Source organism: Kwoniella botswanensis, chromosome 3 (genome assembly GCF_036426115.1).
Source record: "Kwoniella botswanensis chromosome 3, complete sequence".
Taxonomy (NCBI): domain Eukaryota; kingdom Fungi; phylum Basidiomycota; class Tremellomycetes; order Tremellales; family Cryptococcaceae; genus Kwoniella; species Kwoniella botswanensis.
The window spans coordinates 1,825,354-1,844,113 of record NC_088601.1 but is presented as its reverse complement, the minus strand read 5'-3'; the positions used below and the strand labels follow the sequence as shown (position 1 = coordinate 1,844,113).

The following is an 18,760-nucleotide window of genomic DNA, read 5'->3' as shown; positions in this document are numbered from 1 at the left end:
AAGGTAGCGCTAGCGGGTCATATCGATCCGCCCATGAGTCATCACAATATTCATGGTATTCTATTCAGCAATAATCTCAGCAGGAGCTCAAAGATCCCAAGGTCAATACCATCAATAAGGCGGCTATGCAGCTAGTGGTAACTATCATGGGTCGGCCCAAGGCTAAAGTGGTACCGCCAGTGGCAACGGTCAGCCTAATTCTGAATTATCGTCTGAACACGAGAAACTGAAATTCTACGCCGAGTCAATCGTTTCCTCCAATTTAGAGGCAGGTGAAACCAATCTGAGTGTTGAAGAGATTGCCCGTCAAATACTGACCCGGGGATTAGAGTGGAATGGTGACGAGGAAGAGGGTGAGGAGATGAACAGAGTCGTCAATAAACTGATATTACCTATTGCATTTCAACGATCGCCTACTCAAGAAGATATTAATCAGATCATTCGGGATACCTTTCGTTCCGCGTCCAATCAGTAGAGCACATACAGAACGAGACCATCTAATCCCATCTATTGCGAACCGCCTCCTCTAGCTTGGGGTCGACCACACTACGATACCACCCATTGGCCAAAAGATCATATCTGAAAGACAATTTCCGATATGGTCAGTATTGTGGCGCATCATTCAGGAAATTGGACAGAACGAATACTAGGTCAGTTTCAGTAGTTGCAAAGAAGATATCTTAGATTATGATATATACAGTGAAATATCATCTTCGGTCTTCGATGCATACTTGTTCATACTCATCATACAACCCTATATCATTCCCATGAATTGTACAAGCAGCCACCGCATCCATCATTACACTCCCGCGTATACAATCAGTCAGGTCAAAAGCCCGATTTGCACTTTGACAGGCCATATATGCAAAGTCGAGTATGCAGCTTCTACGTATGGTTACAGACAGACAGTGAGTGTCATGTTACCAAATGTCATCAAATCATGCATTGATGCTTGAGCGGAGTTGAAATGTGTCATCGTATATCTTCTTCATACTCATCACACATTATGCACCAACCCCACGAACTGTACGAGCATTTCCAGGTCTCCATACGTTTATGGACTCGCACTGTGATAATGTGAATACTCTGTTATAATCGTCACACATGTTGGCGGAGGGGATTGGTACCGAATTGAATAATCGATATTTGTCCCTAATTGAAACAAGCTTCGATACGAGAGTCACGATAAGTAGTTGTAAGTTAGCTGATTACATTCTGCGGAGCCTATTTCAAATCGCTCAAATCCTCTAACAGCGGAAATCGTTCAAGAATCGTCGTTACTGTAGGTCCTACTAACTATTCTTTTTTCGAATAACATATAAGCGTCCTAGTCAAATTACTGTATCGATTTGCTGAGGAAATCCCTCAATACGCCCGAGTAGCTAGTATTAAAGCATGTGGAATATCTAAGAAGCAAGAGGACGTGATCCTTTTTTGGATTTTCTCCGTGGGGAAACAAAGCGGAAGTCTGGACTACCCACCTCAAGTACTGTATCTTACCGAACCAACTTCTTTGTATTCTCCTTTTTGCCTCTTCTCCGTGCACGTTGTTGAGCTTCTCAAGGTTTTCTTCGCACAATTTTGGCTGACAGAGAGTCAACCATGAAACCTCAGGTATAAATACCAGCGCATTCAGGATTCAGAGGGAGTCATGAGTTGGAGTAAGCTATCTTCTGCAATTTTTACACTCGTCTTTACCTTTCACAACACATACAGTACGGCAAAGCATAACGCCATGGCTGAGTCATATGACAATACACCTTATTACCAAGGTGAAAGTTACCCTCAATATAGCAATTCCCCTTCTGAAGAGGCTACTGCTCCAACTGTTATTGAACCTGATGGTGCAGTACAGACTAGTACCTACGAATCACCAACTGGATATCAGTACCCTATTTACCAAAACCAACAATCGCAACCACTAATGAATGAAGGGAGTTATGCTGGTAGTTCAGATTGTCCTACTGAAGTTCCGATGCCTTTACCAGTTCCGATCATCTCACAAGGTCCTTCGATTTTAGGTTACAACGAAAGCAAGTACAATTTCGAAGCTTACATGACGATTGCGGAACGAGAAGCTGCTCGACGAGAATTCAATCGAGTTCGATTAGGTTCCGAACATTCATTACCTTCAGATTCAGGTCCCTCAGCTACGGGACCTCGGGTTCCATTTAGACCTAGTGAAGGTGAGATCGAATATAGTTTCAGAAGTTATTATCGTGATACATCTAAGGGACCTACTCGTCCAAGATTACAACCGGGTGTAGAAAGATTCGATGCTATCAGAAACGATCCGACACTAAGTGCAGATTACAAAAATATGATAGAAGCACAACACAAAGTTACTGTCTACACCGATTATGATCCTCCGGAAGTCAAGAGAAGAAAGCAAACGTATATACAGAAACGTAGAGATGAAATGTGGACTGATACCAGAAATACCAATACATCTCAAAACAAGTGAAGCAGTATATCGCCATACGAGATAGATCATACAGTACGTACAGTACGTCAAATCCGAGGTTTTGACTTGTTCACATTGCTGTAAGAAAGATTGTATCTTGTTGAATTTCAGTAAGGTTTCGTGTAGTCGGTATGTATCAAATCGCTCGAAAGTGGTTGGACGTGGTCTTTGTAATCGTCCGACACAATATTCTTTGCAAAGTGCAACAGACATAAAAGCTTCTCTTGAGCCGAGAACCGCACCTTGCACTCTTCACTCTTGTTCTAATACAATCAAATCTCTTTTGGCTATTCCCCATCGAATCAAGTCATTTTTGACATACGTAACAGGTTGGTAGCATTCGTCTTTGGAAACAATGAGTTGCAGCACCTTTTGAGTCTGGCAAGCAGGCGAAATCGCTACTCTTGATTTATTCTCATTTCCTCTGATTCGGCTCCACCTAGATGATTACTATCCCACAGCTCAAAAGATGGAGGGAGATGAACAGCGTAGCGAAAAAAGTCTGAAAATCACCTTTGATGGGCTGAGGGCTGGCCCCTCAAACGCGTCACAGATCGCTGCTTCCAATTGTGGGCTTCTGAGTATCTGAAACCCAAAATCGTCTTTGTACGATGTTGAATGCGTCAATCGAATGACAAGAGATAAAGCTCCCTTTTGTTGATCGAAATGTAAGATGTAGAAATGGCCTGTTCAACTTCTCTGTGTTCATGTCATTGTAGCATGCATTGATTTCCTTGAGATTATCGCCATCGTACAGCCTTTTAGCTGGAAGTGAAATTTAGGACTTTTTAGACGTTATGGGAAGAACGAAAGAAGCGGTAAGTCCTTCGATGAGATTCCTTCAAGATATATCCATGTCACATCTGGACCAATCTCCCACCATGATACGAAACTGGTTACAAGTTGACGGGTATTGTTCTTAAAAGGAAGTATTTGTGGCAACTTCTTAGAATCGGAAGGCGAAATCTGCTTCTTCCTTGATATGAGTGCTCGTAAAACAGTTCGCCTGTCAGGACATTTGAGTATCCGAGCGTACACTTGGAGACTATATATATTAAAATTGTACTCATTGACCTACCATCAGGATAAATACTATAGCCAACCATCATCTATATTGTCATTCCAATCACGGCCGACCGACCCAACGATTACACAAGTACGGGAAGTGGCAACACCAATCCTCAGTATTGTTACTTCCGCTCAAGTATCCCCACATCATTTCCAACAAACCAACAACATTTTTCATACCAGCCATGAAAATCCCACTTCCGATCGACCGCAAGCGGACTCTCAAGTCCCAGATTGTAGTGGACATACAGAGTTATGGCAAATTGCGAACAACTCTCAACATCCGCTTTACCAACGATCCAGTGCTAGCGGGGGTGGATCGCAAGCTTTTTTTCGACCAGATGGTACGGCTCAACCCAGGACGTACAGGTATTGTCACGGGATGTCAATGATCAGTTATGCGCGTATCGCTGCTGCTCAAATTAGAGGAAGAGAATCAAACGAGCCAAGCATGTATAATCAATTGCGTGATGAACCCAAGAGAAAACGTCAATTTGAAGAGGAAAAGAAGGCTTTGGATGAAGAGGGTATGGACGGATGATCCAACTATTGGACAGAACGAGAGGAAGGAACGACTGGAGGAGCGCCGAAGAGGACAATGGGGGAAAGAGTGAGATACCCTTCTTCGTCTGTCTAAGTTTCCATATGACCTTTATATGCATCAATTACGATAGATCAAAATCAGTGATCGATCAAACTTTAATTCTGTCCGCACTTCGCAATTGTTGAGATTCATCATACTATAATGATCATGCATCATCCCCATAAACTATACAAGCAATCATCACACCCATCCATACCGCTTCGACCCAAACACAAGAGAGTAATGCTGATACTGTATATTTCAAGCTGATCTAATTTATATCTTGTTAAATCTCTAAAGTTTACTTATAGCAGCTTTACTTTCCTTCAACGCAGACAACTTCTTAACTGCCACATCAAGTTTAACAGTCTCCTCTCTACCTTGTACTTCGTCATCCCTATTTCGGATGTTGACAGATTGAGAATCCAATTCATCTTGACCAACAACTACATCCGAATCAAATAGTTTCCGTCAGCTACCTGTACAATTGCGACTACAGCTCATACCCAGAAGTGGGGAAAAACACTCACCCATGATAAAGTTCCATTGAGCAGTTTGAGCATTCCTGATCTTCTTGTTCAAAGTGTTATCACTCAGGTCCGCTTCGGCGTATAATCCAGCTTCGGTAAATCGTTTGGATACTTGTTGAGCATATTCGACGTATGCTTTAGCAACGGGGATGACGACGACTTGTCGGGGTGATAACCAGAATGGCCTGCAAGAACGACAAGCAGATTAGTGAGTCATTCTTTTTTTCTCTTACTGATACCAGGCGCTACACAAGGTCCGAGGCATTATCGAACAATTCAACTCACCATTTACCACCCGAAGATTCAGTAATGATAGCGATGAACCTTTCCAAAGAACCTAAGATAGCTCGGTGAATCATCACAGGTCGAGCGAATTGAGCACCAGGGGTGGAGTCAGAAGCTTGTTCAGCAGAGTGATATTTGAGGTTGAATCGCTCGGGAAGGTTGAAATCGAGCTAGTGGGTCCGGAACCGTGATATCAGCTTGAGTCATACATAATATCGCGATATACATAGCTAAACTTACCTGGATGGTACCACATTGCCAGTTTCGTTTCAATGCGTCGGTCAGTTGGAAATCGAGCTATCGCATGAACCAATCTTTCAGCATTCGACGGGTCATTGAGTCTGTCGAGTAGGATACATACCTTTGGACCATAGAAAGCAGCATCTTCCTCATTAACGTGCCATTTACCTGGAACTTTCTTTTCCAGTACTTCTCTCAAAGTAGCCTCAGCCTTGTCCCACAAAGCAAGATCACCCATCCATTTCTTTGGGTTTCGGGTGGACAGGCCAACTTTGTAGGTGAATCCGAAAGGTTTGTATACAGCATCGAGAAATTCGAAAGCTCCGTATAATTCAGATTCCACTTGATCGGGTGTACAGAAGATGTGAGCTATCATCATTACCATCAGCTTGTTCCGTTCTCTGTGAGATAGAAACCAAAGAGTCAGCTTACCGTCATCTTGTACGAATCTTCTTACTCTCGTCAATCCAGACAAAGCACCACTAGCTTCGTTTCGATGTAAGACACCAAATTCGGCATATCGTAATGGTAATTCCTTGTAGGATCTTTCCCTAGAATCGAAAATCACACAATGTCCTGGACAGTTCATAGGTTTCATAGCGAATGTATCTTCATCGACTTTGAGCTTGAACATATCTTCAGAGTAGTTTTGCCAATGTCCTGAAGTCTCCCATAATTTAGAGTTGAATATATTAGGTGATCCGACTGTTATCCACGAATTTCAGTCAGCTGTCACAGTCAAATAATGCGCAAAGCAGTGAAATGCAAAATGTACCTTCTGAAAATCCTCGTTTGAAGTATTCAGCCTAGAATCGTATATGAGCTACGGCTACAAACACAAATATCTGAGGTTCAATAGTCCTCCTAACTCACTTTGATGAAGTTCATAAGGGTGTTGTAGATTCTCATACCGTGAGGCAAGAAGAAAGCACTTCCGGGACTGAGATCGTTGAACACGAAAAGTTCCTGATCTTTACCGATCTTTCTGTGATCCCGCTTAGCAGCTTCTTCGAGGTATTTCTTGTACTCCTTCATTCGGTCGTTATCGGGGAAGGACATTCCGTACACTCGTTGGAAGGTATCATTTTTAGCATCACCGAGGAAATAAGAAGATGAGTTCTACACAAATAGGGACTCATTAGCTTGGTCCTGATCGAGATAGTCAATTGAAATCTCACTCACCTTGGTAACAGCAAGAGACTTGATTCTACCTGTATGAGGAACATGAGGACCGAGACATAAATCTATCAAAGGACCACATTTGTATACAGTGGTTCTGGTTCCATCAGGTACTTTGTCGTTGATATAGTGTTGTTTGTATTTATTGTACTATCGAACCAACTCATATCAATAAAATCTCTCCGGGCAGATGACGATACAAGATGTTTCTGCACTTACCTTGAACATCTCCAATAAAGTTTCTTTTGGTAATTCCAGTCTTTCGAAAGGTTGTTTCTCTTTGACCGCAATCTTACAAACATCTTCTATACCTTTATAATCCTCTTGACTGACTGTTCTACCACCTGCCAAACTCATATCATAAAAGAAACCACCTTCCTCTAAAGGCGGTCCATAACCAAGACAACATCCATCAAATCTCCTCTCACAAGCTTCACCTAACACATGCGCAGACGAGTGCCAGAACACTTGTCGTGCTTCATAGTTGTTATCGGGCGAGTCAAAATCGAGTAATTTCAAGTCGCAAGAGGATTCCAAGGGTCGAGTGAGATCCCATAATTCTTGGTTATTCACTTTCGCAATTATCACTTTATCCGCCAATCCAGGTGAAATTCCTCTAGCGATTTCTAATGGAGTAGTCTCCCATGCCTTACCTTCGATCTTCTTTCCATCAGGAAGTGTAACGGTGATGGCGACTCGTTCTTGCTCTGTGATACACCCGTTGACATCAATCAATTATTTTGCTCAACTTCTCAAAGGACTAATATATCCAAAGAGAACCCATGAAACTCACTAGCTACAAATTCTTCGTATTCCGCCTTGTACTTGTCGTAAATCTGGATCCTCTCCGCGAAGAATTCCGGTGGAGGATTAAGTTCTAAGGGCTCACCACCACCACCTTTCTTCTCTTTCTTTTCTTTTTTGTTCGGTTTGTCACCTCCGCCTTGCTTCTTGTTGACCTGGGTAGCGGAAGCTCCGGGGGTGACAGGCTCCAAGCCCTCTGCAGGTTTGGCGGGCTCGGAAGATGAATGAACCGGGTGAGCGGCAGACGACATATTGCTGGACCGTCTAATGGATGAGATAGGTCGTAAGGGAAAAGTCGAGTTTGAAGGGATGAGCCGGTATCCAGCGTTGAAAGTAGGTTTTGCTAAGGGGAAAAGGGCTCTGGTAGCAATTAGATGTCTAATGAGCATGTAAGCCTCTGGCAAAGGCAGTGTCTTTCACCTGATCTTAATGCTTGGGTATATGTAATGTCGATATATCGAGGATTATTCTGACTCGTATTCTGAACCATGCATACATACACAACTTAATTTCAGACTTTAGACTTTTCGGATCCAAGCGCTCGTATCATTAGGTGCGCAGGATGTTGGGAAATATAGGTAGACGTGCCTAATTTCACTGGATATCGTTGATATAGGCTTGCGTCGAGGCGTTCTTGTTCTGTCCTTCATCCTCCCGGGTACGTCAAAAACAACTTTCAGACTCGAATTCATCGAAAACTATCCATTATCAACGTACCTTCTTCCCTCATTTGTACAAAATTCCTCGCCCAAAATGGCAGAAGGGGAGACGCAGACTGAGAGGACAATAGTCATCTACGGTCAAGGGTGAGTTCTTCACCACACCTGTCCTGTTTTCTAAGCTTATTCTGTTCCCAAAACAAATAGCGGTATTCAGACCGACCTTGACCTGAACTCCCTTGCCGAAGATGAGATCGCCGCCGTCATCCCAGATATGTTGGTCGACTATTCAGCGGAATGTAGGGACTGGACTTTGATAGCTAGTGAACATTGGAAGCAAGGGAGATGGGCTAGGACAGAAGAGTTGTTGAAAAGAGGTATTACTTGTAAGCCTGAGTCTGCCGGTTCGGTGATGCAACAGCTGATATTTGAGATCAGTCTTTGCTGGAGGCTCTGGTAGACACCCTGATCCAGTGGCTTTGGTAAATTTACATGCTATGCTCGCTCATCTGAACTTGCATCTGGCAAAATCAGCGCCAAAGGTCATACTACCTACAACAAGTGAGCTTGCATGCTGTAGCTACATTAATGAATGACTGACAGCATAATGCAGAGTACGATAAAATACCTGAGGGGACCAAGACGAAGGGTTTCTACCACAAAGAAGCTGCTGCGAATCTGAACGCAGCAAGTGAAGCGTTACGAGCGTCGGGAGCTGCACAAGATGATGAACCTGTTAGCTTGGCAATGGGAAGAGGTATGTCGTTCACACGCTCATCAGCTAGTGAACACGAACGTAGGGGTAAAACCCAGCTGACTTGATGCTCAGTGACTCACTATTTTGCTACCGGTCAACCTGGTCTCGCGCACCCCTTGGTAGAAAGGCTGTTACAGCGGCAGCCAAACAACCTTATAGCATTAACTGCTCAGGTAAGCTTGCTGCCCACAGGTGATTTTACGCTGCTTGCTTACCATCATGGATACAGGCTCGTCTACAATTCGCTCGTCGGTCTCACGAAGCTGCTCTCATCACCTATCAAAAACTCTTGTCCCTCAACCCCGAGATGTCCCCCGATCCTCGTATAGGTCTCGGTCTATGTCTATGGCAATTAGGAGATAAGGCAAAAGCTCGCACGGCGTGGGAGAGAGCTTTGAGTCGAGAACCAACATCTTGGGTCTGCTTATTACTTCTTGGTCTTGCATCACTGAACTTGGCTAGAGAACCGGCATTGAAACGAGATGAGAGATTACGTCTGGAAACGGAAGGTGTAGATTTTGTCAAAAGAGCTTTCAAGTTGAACGTCAAGTCACCCGCGTCAGCTCTGGCCTTAGCAACGATATCAGGTCAGGGAGGTCAATTACCCGTGGCATCGAAATTGGCCGAAAGAGCGATACAGTATTCAGATAACAAACGACATTCGGTTTTGGCGAATGCTGAAAGAGGAAGATTGGGTTTTGTAGCTGGGGATGTAGCGGATGCGGGAAGATATATAGCAGCGGCTAAAGCGGAGGATCCCAATACTGTGAATATAATGGCTGAACTGACTTTGGGACAGATCGCCATAAAATCTGGTAAGTCTTTCACACGAGTACCAATGCCACCGTCATGCAAGTGACCGACCTAAACTTTGTGTAGGTAATCTGCGTGAAGCACTGAATTTCATTGAACAAACCGCCAAACGATTGAATGGTCAAGGACCACTGGAATATACAGTCCTACACGCATGTTTACTCGCCTACCCACATCCCGGTATGTCAAACGAAGAATTAACCAAAAATCGGATCACAGCACGAAACATGTTGTCGGAGTTGCATAATTTAGTAGCGACAGCAGAGAGTGATGAAGATTGGGCGAAATTAAGAGGAATAGGTTCAGATGCGGATATCTTCGTGGATTTAGCTAAACTCTGGCAAGATGAGAGTCTGGAAAGATCAATTAGCGCTTATCAAACTGCCTTATCGATAAAATCGGAATCTGAATTAGATGAAATACCAAATTCACAGGAATTGAAACCACCCGATCTAAAGACTGTAAGGATGTCGGATAATTTGGGTGTACTTTTCCAATTACAGGGTAATGTTGAAACTGCCGAAAGAATGTATCAGGAAGCGTTACAGAAGATATCCTCGACGGATGGTAAAGAAGCTGAGATCCTGAAGACTATTTTAGCATATAATCTCGGTAGAGCGTATGAGGAAGGTGGTGATACCGTTAAAGCTGCTCAGTGGTATAGGGATGTTCTTAGGCAGCATCCTGAACATATGGAATGTAAGTTGCGACAAACAGAAAAAAAAGTCCTTGATCTGATGGGTTTCTCCCATATAGCTAAAGTACGACTCGCCCTAATCGCCGCTTCTGCTGGTCGAAATTACGATGCTCATACGTTGCTCAAAGAAGCTCTCAAAGCTGATGAGCCGAATCTGACTCTGCGATCGGTGTACTCCAACTTCCTGATCTCGCTTGGATCATACAAAGAAGCTTTGGCTTTCACCTCCCAGACACTGAAATACGATAGATCAGATGCGTATACTTTCTGCGCTTTGGGGTGGTTACATTTCACCTTAGGCAGAGAAGCTAAAGCTTCCCAAGAAGTGGCAGATAGACCTAAACAGTATCTAAGATCTGCTGAAGCTTACGAAAGGGCTTTACACATCGATCCGGCTTGTGCTCATGCTGCTCAAGGTTTAGCCATCGCTCTAGTAGAAGATAGTTTGACTCCACCCAAAAGTAATTTGAATGGTGTAGATGAAGGTAAACATAGGGCGAGATTGGCTGGTCAAGCGTTATCGATTTTCAGTAGGATCAAGGATAGTTTGGCGGATGGTCCAGTCAATGTTAATATGGGTCACTGTTATTTCATAAGAGGTGAAGAAGAAAAAGCGATCGAATCAGTGAGTTATTGTAGAGCGAACAGACGTGATGAACGATAGCTGATTTGCTCCGTTCTAAATCAGTATGGAACAGCTTCGAACGCCTTGAAAGGGCGAAATGTGTCTGTTTTACTGTACCTTGCGAGAGCTTGGTACGCTCTAGCCAATAGAGAAGGTAATTTCAGTGCGATGAATAAGGCTTTGGGTTATTGTCAACAGGTCGGTTTATGCTATCACATTTCTCTAATGGCAAGCTGATTCTTGAACTGTTTTTCAGGCAATGCACATTCAACCTTCCGATCGAGCTATACTTTACAACATAGCGATGATCCAGCAAAAGGCAGCCGAGATGTTATTCTCCCTGGACGTGTCTAAGAGAACATTGGAAGAATTAGTAATCGCTTTGAAGCAAGCTCAGCAAGCTGTCAAGTGAGTGAACGCTTCTTGAATCTTCAATCGAGTTGCACGACATTGACCACTTTGACGTACACAGCACTTTCCGAGCACTTGCCGATGACAGATCCGGACCTCTTCCATACGATGCAGATTTGGCTGATCAGAGAGCCAAATATGGTGATATTCTGCTGAGAAGAGTACCAGGAGAGATGGATAAGCAGAAGGCCTATGAGAACGAATTCCAAGCTAGAGTAGAGGAAGCTCGAAAGATGAGAGCCGCTGAGCAAGAGAGAATACAAGCTGCTGAAGTGAGTTCATACCAGCTGCTACATCGCCGTGATCATTCACAACGAGCTGACTTATCTGTGACGTACCTTGTAGGCTGCGAGAAGAGCAGAGATCGAAGCTAAGGCTGCGGCTTTAGCCGAAGAACGACGTAAAGCTCGAGAAGAAGCCTTAGCATGGCAAGAAGAGTTGAACGCCCGAGCGGCAGAGGAGGAAGCTAGAAAAGCGAATAATATCGAGAAACGGAAGAAGAGGAAAGAACAGGGTACGATCGATTCTGCTGATGAAGGTGGGGAAGATGGTCAACCGAAAGAGAAGAAACAACGTAGGAAATCTACCAAGAAAGAAGGGGGCAAGAAGGGTAGAAAGAATAGAAGTAAGAGTGAAGTGCTTTCGGATGAAGATGATAATGATATTGTTCCTGATGAAGGTGAAGAAGAGGAGGAGGAGGGAGAAGGTGAAGACGAAGAAGTGGTGAAAGCCAGGAAGGCAAGAAATACTTTGGCAATGCTTAAATCAAAGGTCAGTGAATCGAGTTTCTATGGTTATTGTGGGGAAGTTTGGCTGATTATGGTTTTGGGACGATAGAGGAAATCAAGGAGGAACGTAGAAGATCCCGATGAGGATGAAGATGATGAGATCAATTTGGGAGCTGCCAAAAAGGGTAAACAATTGTATGTCGCAAACCGCCTTAACATTCATCTGGCTTTTGTTCTGTTCCTGTGTTTGTAATTCTTTGCCACAGTCAGGGCTGATCGCTGATCCCATTCCTTTATTGGTCACAGCAAATCAAAAGCATACATTGAAGATTCCGACGAAGACGAAGATGAGACTCCAGCAGTAGCAGCAGCGGATGAAGAGACAAAAAATGAAAATGAGGGATCACCTGCACCACCATCTGAAAATGGGGAAGATAATAATGATAAGATGGATGTGGACAAGGACGAAGATCAAAATGAAGATTGATCGTTCGGCCTTCGGAAGAAACGAAATCACATATTTTGCACCATATCGACCATGAATATGCATATCACACATATAAAGGTATATTGACGCCTTGAATGCTATTTACTAACCCATATAGTGATTGGCTTGCGATACTGAAACTTACTTAACTTGCAGGGTTTGTCCTTTACCATACAGGGGTATATGATTTGCTGATCTTGGAGGTTTGGGTGAAAGGATAGGTCAGAGCATCATGCAAGGATGGGAGGGGGATATTGAGGGTAGGTGATCGGCTAAGATATAGCCTAAGGAGCACCGATATCTCATCGTTCTCATTGTGGAACCGTCAAGAATGCACAATTCGAATTCATTCAATCTGAGCAATAATGAAGAACAATAGTAAGCTCTCCTGTTCAGACTCGAACTACCCCAACAGACATTAACGAGGAAACTGATTGATATCCGCATCGAATCGAAGTGAGTTTTCCACTTGTCTGTACTGCACCGTCAAAGATTACTTGAATGACAAAGTCGATCATACTAATACAGCTGCAAATATCGAATACATCGCAAATATGGCATCAGTGGTCACTTCACACAGAACTGGTCTAGTCAGGGGTGCTCGACCAGAAGCCATATTGATTGTCTTGTTCCTTCTCATCGCGCTGTTCGTATTCTTAGGTGGAGGTAAAAAGAAAGGCAAAGGTAAAAGTTATGAGAGACGTGAAGAAGGGGGCGAAGCTAGAGAAAGAAAAGGTAGAAGTAGGAGAAGTGAACCGGACAGTGATTCGGAAAGTGGACGATCCGACACCGAAAGAAAAAGCCGAACGAAGAGATCAAGTGATCGAGGACGTACACCCACTTCGTCATCCGATGACGAACGAGATAAGAAAGAGAGGGAACGGGCTGAACGAAAAAAGAAACGTAAAGAGGAAGAAGAAAAGGATAGAAAGAAGAAATCACAAGAACTAGCTGCACAATCTCAAGCCCAAGTTCAAGACGATGCAGTACCTCGAATGGACGCTCCCAGCTTGCTTGATGAAAATATCGATCCCTTATCTGATAAGTTGTGGCAACGAGATCCTACCAAAAGACCTGAAAGACCTAGTGGTAGATCACCTCCAATCTTACTAAAGCGAGATGAGAACAATCAATGGACTCGACCTCCCTTATCAGGCAAGAAGGGCGTATCGTTCGATGATGGTGGTATACAAGGTAAAGAACTGAGTTCTGTAGCTGCATACAATCATGAAGATCCTTCAAATAGGATATACGACCAGTCCCATACAGACATCAAAAGGAATCATGTATCTACCGAGAGAGGAAGAGATGGAGATGTTTTACAAGGTAAGATCGACGGAAGTCAATCGCCTTTGATCGATTTGATAAAGAGTGGTAAATTGAGTGAAAAGTTGGTGGAGATGATGAGAAGATTAGAATGGGCATGTTTAATTGATCATTTAGATCTATTGAACCAAATCCCTCAAAATGTATTGAAAGAATCAAACGATATTATAAACAAGGAAACTTTCATACCCAAAATTGGACCTGTACCGAACTCGATTATCGATATAATCCAACAAATGTTGATTGAAAAAGCCATCGATTTGCCTTTGGTTTTATCCTCTCAATCGAACCCGAATATGGAACATGTTAATCCGAATATACCATATGATGAAGATCCGGATATCAGACCATTAGATAAGAAGACCGTACAGGATAATTTCATAAATAAACATTTATATCAATTTGGAATTGCTGCAGAGGATATAAGGGATAACTTGGGGTATGGACATTGGAAGGATCTGGAGGTTGATACGATTAGAGAAGTGGTTTATAAATGGACTGAAAGAAAGATGAAAGAAGCTTCTGAACCTCAAATCGAAACTCAAGACCAACCGGGAGAGGAACAATATGATATATTTAGATTGTTACTGGGATATTTCTTACCTTACTATCGAGCTATAACTTCATTCCGACCTAAACATTTCAAAGAGAGAGATAAAGTACCTGGATTCAATGAGAAGGTAGGACCTGTGAATGCAGGCTTAGTTCAATGGTTAAGATATATAGGTAAATGTTTATTGATTTCTAGAATATTCAGTGAGAATGGAAGTGAAGTTTCGTTAGATTTATCATTGAAGGTACAAGTTTCGAAGAGGTCGAGACAAGTTGGTTTTATCGTTGATTATACTTTATTTATACCTAAACCCACTGAAGATGAGGGACAAAAAAGGTTAATAGGTATGATATATCAATCGAGAGAGATATTGGAAAGGGTCAAACATACTTTGATACTTTGGGTTAATCACTTGAATGAAAAAGTTTATCCACCGAGGGATTCTGGGAATTATCTGTTCAACGATTTATATCCATTTCAGATTAATAGATTGACATTCAGACCTGGTTTACCCCTTCAAGCTATCAATTTTCAATCATTACAACGATCACTTACCTCACCCAGTCCACCAGATACAAGTGACGGGAGGGAAAAGATGATTATGAACGTTTCGTCAAGTCATATAGAAGAGATGTTCGAAAGATCAAAACAGAGAGGTGAAGGACCAAGTTTCTTTGGTGAATTGTATAGAACGATAACCTGTCAGATGATTAGATTTATAAATAAAAGACAATATCATTGGTATAAACCTTCCACCGACGCGGAAGGGGGAGGAGTATATGAAAAATTTGATGAAAAGCAATTCGAATTCTTATTGATGTTGATCGGACCAGGTCTAAGTAAAGTCCAATTGACCGAGGAATACAAATCCAAAACTACCGGTGAGAAAGTCAAGGATAAAGACTCGATGTTAGAATACAATTATGGAGATACAGTTAAATACTCTCAACTCCAGGCAATAGATTTTGGCGGATTGATCCCAATTGAAAAACCACCTCCTGGGTATGCTTCATTTGGTGATAAGAAAATTGTAAAATTGGATTTGTTTAAAGGTTTGAAATGGATTTTATTACCTATTCAATTCAATACCGGGGACTCCCAAGGTGGTGGTGCGGTTTATTCAGCGAATTTAGTAGTTAATGATAATTTGGGATTAACAAATTACCTCTATGGTAATTCCCAAAAATCTTTATCTGTGACGTTCCATGGAAGATCGTTGGAAGATAAAAATCGTCTAGCAGTTGAATTGGCTCAAACGACCGTAGAACAAATCAATAGATGGATAAAAGATATATCGGAAAACACAAACATGATGGATGCACAGCAGATCAGAAGGAGGGTGATGGAGAAAGTGGATATGACTAAAAGGATGATAAGGAATAAAGTCAAATTCGCCATCATCTCACCTAATAGCCAACACAAGCAACAGCAACAAGCTGAAATTGAAAATTTCGATGATACGAATAACTTGAATGATTTTGATATCCCACAGGAGATGTTACCTCCTGGATTGGTTGGATAAGTATGTACCATGACATATTATCAGAACTATATGTAACTTGAAGGAGTCACCTTTTTGTTTGTCTGTCTGTTGTCATATATCGTATGTATCAAAGTTCACTTGCTACCCATCCTTTTCGATATCATCATCAGCACCATACTGTATTTACATCAGTGCCCGTACCAATCATTACAATAATGACACTAACAATCCATGCATTCATAAAAAAAGAAAAATCAACTTTTCATACATAATAATTAGAAAAAAAACATTACTCTTTATTCCTTTCTTTCTTTGTTTTTTTGGAGATTTTAATTCTCTTTCTCTCTCTCCCTCCCCTCCAAAAAGAATTGTTCCAGTCGATGATTTACCGATCAAATCACTTGCCGTACCGATCTCATGATGTCCAGTTCCGCTGGCAAACTTCTATCGATTGATTGGTTCATGAATCATTCATTCCATCCTCATATGATACTAACTTCCACAAGATACAGCTAAAAGTTCAATATTCAGTTCGATGATAGATTCACCTTTCACCTTAGTCTTCATCAATCCAATCACCCTTATATGAATAAAATGAATAAAAATTAGATCAACTTGGCAGGAGGAGTAGGAGGAAAGGAAAGAGCGATGCTAAGAGAAAGACGAAAAATAGGATACTTGAAATGATAAAGATGAGAATGAGCAAGGAGATATTGATCTTTCGGGTATAGAATAAGTATAGAATATAAAATATATAATATACGTTATAGATGTATATTATGAAGAAGACGTATTAAGAAGAAAAATGAATGAGGAAGAATAAGAATAATTTTTTTTCTGTAGTCGATTTATGATTGTATGAAAATGGGAGAAAAGAGGGATTATGTGTACACAAGACATGAAATCAGAGATTTACTAATGACGCAGGACAAGTGGTCAGCTAAGTGTAAATGAATATATTGATATGTTTATAACTCACATCAAGAGAAATACGCAATTGTTCCAATGGGATTGGAACGAATCCTTCAATATCAATCCCTCTCTCTGAAAGTGCAGATTCGGCGTGTGGAGGTACGAGTTGTCGAATGAGATCTGGTCGAGTTGAAAGTTCTGCATCATGATGAACATAGCGGTCAGTCAAGAGAACACGTAACGAAAGAAGGTGCTTCCAAGTGATGACACAGAATCATGTAAAGATAAAGAGACAAGCTTCTACTCACCCTCCCGAGTGAAATCGAACAACGCAGGCATTTCCTTCCCATTAGGTAATCTGGAGCCTTCCACTCTCAACTCATCGAAGAATGGATGAACGAGCGCTTCGGGAGCTGTCAACCTCGCTGTAGGAGTATATTCAAGTAGGTTGCTGATCAGTGCGATGGCATCTTGAGGAGTTCGAGGTCGGAAGACTTTGGTGAATGGATGAGGTTTGATTTGAGGGAATTTATGTTCCATGTACTGAATGGTGAGAGGCAATGTCAGCACAATTACAAATCCAAATACATACAAATATATGATATTTTTAGGTGGAAGCGATGATATCATGAAACCAAGTCATAAAGCAAATCCCACTCACATTAGGATTCATAGTCTTGATCTGTTCTCTCGTGGGTGTACCTAAGACTTTGATAATCTCGACCAATTGATCTATACCTGATTCACCAGGGAAGAGAGGTTGACCCAACATCAATTCAGCCATCACACAACCCGTTGACCAGATATCGATATTTGTTGTATAGTTAGTAGCTCCAAAGATTAACTCGGGTGCACGGTAATATCTCGAACAGATGTACGAAACATTTGGTTCACCAGCAATTAGGATTTTGGCCGAACCGAAATCACATAATTTCAAAATGCCGGTCGCAGGGTTGAGTAAGAGGTTTTGAGGTTTGATATCTCTATGACATATTCCTACGGAGTGAATGTAGGCTAGTGATCGGAGTAACTGTGATCCAACAAAACCATCAGTATGGAATGTGATGGGATTCAACCAATTGACTGACCTGGTACATGTACAATTTGATTTGTAACATTGGCATAGCCTGTTTGAGCTTAGCGTAATGTCTGGAAGCTCTGTATACGGTTTCGGGGACGAATTCGAGTACAAGGTTGAGGTAAACTTCATCTTTCTTATCACCGTTTGAGTAGAAGAAAGCTTTCAGGTCGACAACATTTGGGTGAGATACAAGTCGCATGATTTGTAGTTCTCGGTTCTATCATGACCAATGTATCGAAAATGTCAGCATAAATGCATTTCTCTCTTTCAGAGTGACACATATGATTACAAACTCACCTTGAATCGTTTGTCTTGTAGGACCTTCTTGATGGCGATTTCAGATTCAGGTTCTTCTAATCCATCATCATGCTTCACAGCTATTGGGTGTCCAGGTATGAGCTCGAGTCCGTGTACTTATTAAGTCGCAGAAAGTGGACAATGACTCACGTAGCATCTTTGCAGCAAAGACTACACCGAAACTTCCGTTTCCTACCACTTTGCAATTGGTGTATGAGATGCTCATCTCTTTACCTGTCTTTCCCGATTGAGCTTGAACGGTGACAACTCGACTTGGGTCATCGGCTAACATTCGAAAGTCAAATTCATCAACATCTCACCTCGACTGATGAGGATCCTCAGTCACTCACGGGTCACCCGCACGCCGTTCACGAGTCCTACACCTGACATGATTTCTCCCGTTATTTGCTGTTGGATCGGTAATTGAGGAATCGAAGGAGCGGGGAGATTGGATGCAGAGTGATGAGAGAAGGTGGGTCGTGTACGAGATTTGCGCGTGAATTTGTTGACAGATGGCATAAAGTTTGTTGTGGGAATGGGAAAGAGCAAGGTTAGACGATGAGGTTGAGAGAAGAGAGAAGGGTAGTGGTATTGCATAGAAATAGAAGCGAGATGGGAGATGAAGAAGATGTGGAAGACAAGGTTTATGGATCAGCTACATTTCTCCTTATAAATCAAAAGATCCAGGTCTAGAGAAAGTAAAACGCGTCTTCCACACCATCTCGTCGAGCGGAGTATCAAATTTCTATAGGTTACTTCATACTCCGCCGATCAACCA

General features: G+C 42.2%; 5 protein-coding genes across 5 annotated transcripts; 3 read left to right on the top strand and 2 right to left on the bottom strand.

The window, feature by feature from the left end:
* Positions 1–1,735: 1,735 nt before the first annotated feature.
* L199_008567 (uncharacterized protein) lies at positions 1,736–2,464 on the top strand (the record flags this gene model as incomplete). The annotated part of the gene is made up of 1 exon (XM_064894247.1): positions 1,736–2,464. The coding sequence occupies one exon, from the start codon at positions 1,736–1,738 to the stop codon at positions 2,462–2,464; it is 729 nt and encodes a 242-aa protein (XP_064750319.1).
* Positions 2,465–4,409: 1,945 nt separating this feature from the next.
* Positions 4,410–7,404, bottom strand: L199_008566 (threonine-tRNA ligase; the record flags this gene model as incomplete). Its single annotated transcript, XM_064894246.1, has 11 exons — positions 4,410–4,561; positions 4,646–4,830; positions 4,931–5,100; positions 5,171–5,227; positions 5,292–5,539; positions 5,603–5,875; positions 5,946–5,976; positions 6,044–6,289; positions 6,353–6,499; positions 6,569–7,056; positions 7,143–7,404. The coding sequence occupies 11 exons, from the start codon at positions 7,402–7,404 to the stop codon at positions 4,410–4,412; spliced, it is 2,259 nt and encodes a 752-aa protein (XP_064750318.1).
* Positions 7,405–7,906: 502 nt separating this feature from the next.
* L199_008565 (uncharacterized protein) lies at positions 7,907–12,330 on the top strand (the record flags this gene model as incomplete). The annotated part of the gene is made up of 14 exons (XM_064894245.1): positions 7,907–7,959; positions 8,020–8,198; positions 8,251–8,373; positions 8,426–8,569; positions 8,642–8,742; positions 8,799–9,384; positions 9,449–10,081; positions 10,139–10,704; positions 10,768–10,902; positions 10,961–11,112; positions 11,177–11,387; positions 11,461–11,886; positions 11,953–12,038; positions 12,150–12,330. The coding sequence occupies 14 exons, from the start codon at positions 7,907–7,909 to the stop codon at positions 12,328–12,330; spliced, it is 3,576 nt and encodes a 1,191-aa protein (XP_064750317.1).
* Positions 12,331–12,884: 554 nt separating this feature from the next.
* L199_008564 (uncharacterized protein) lies at positions 12,885–15,731 on the top strand (the record flags this gene model as incomplete). Its single annotated transcript, XM_064894244.1, has 1 exon — positions 12,885–15,731. One exon carries the CDS (start codon positions 12,885–12,887, stop codon positions 15,729–15,731), a length of 2,847 nt encoding a protein of 948 aa, XP_064750316.1.
* Positions 15,732–16,632: 901 nt separating this feature from the next.
* L199_008563 (uncharacterized protein) lies at positions 16,633–18,372 on the bottom strand (the record flags this gene model as incomplete). The annotated part of the gene is made up of 7 exons (XM_064894243.1): positions 16,633–16,802; positions 16,913–17,147; positions 17,266–17,634; positions 17,693–17,902; positions 17,983–18,062; positions 18,133–18,267; positions 18,333–18,372. The coding sequence occupies 7 exons, from the start codon at positions 18,370–18,372 to the stop codon at positions 16,633–16,635; spliced, it is 1,239 nt and encodes a 412-aa protein (XP_064750315.1).
* Positions 18,373–18,760: the final 388 nt, after the last annotated feature.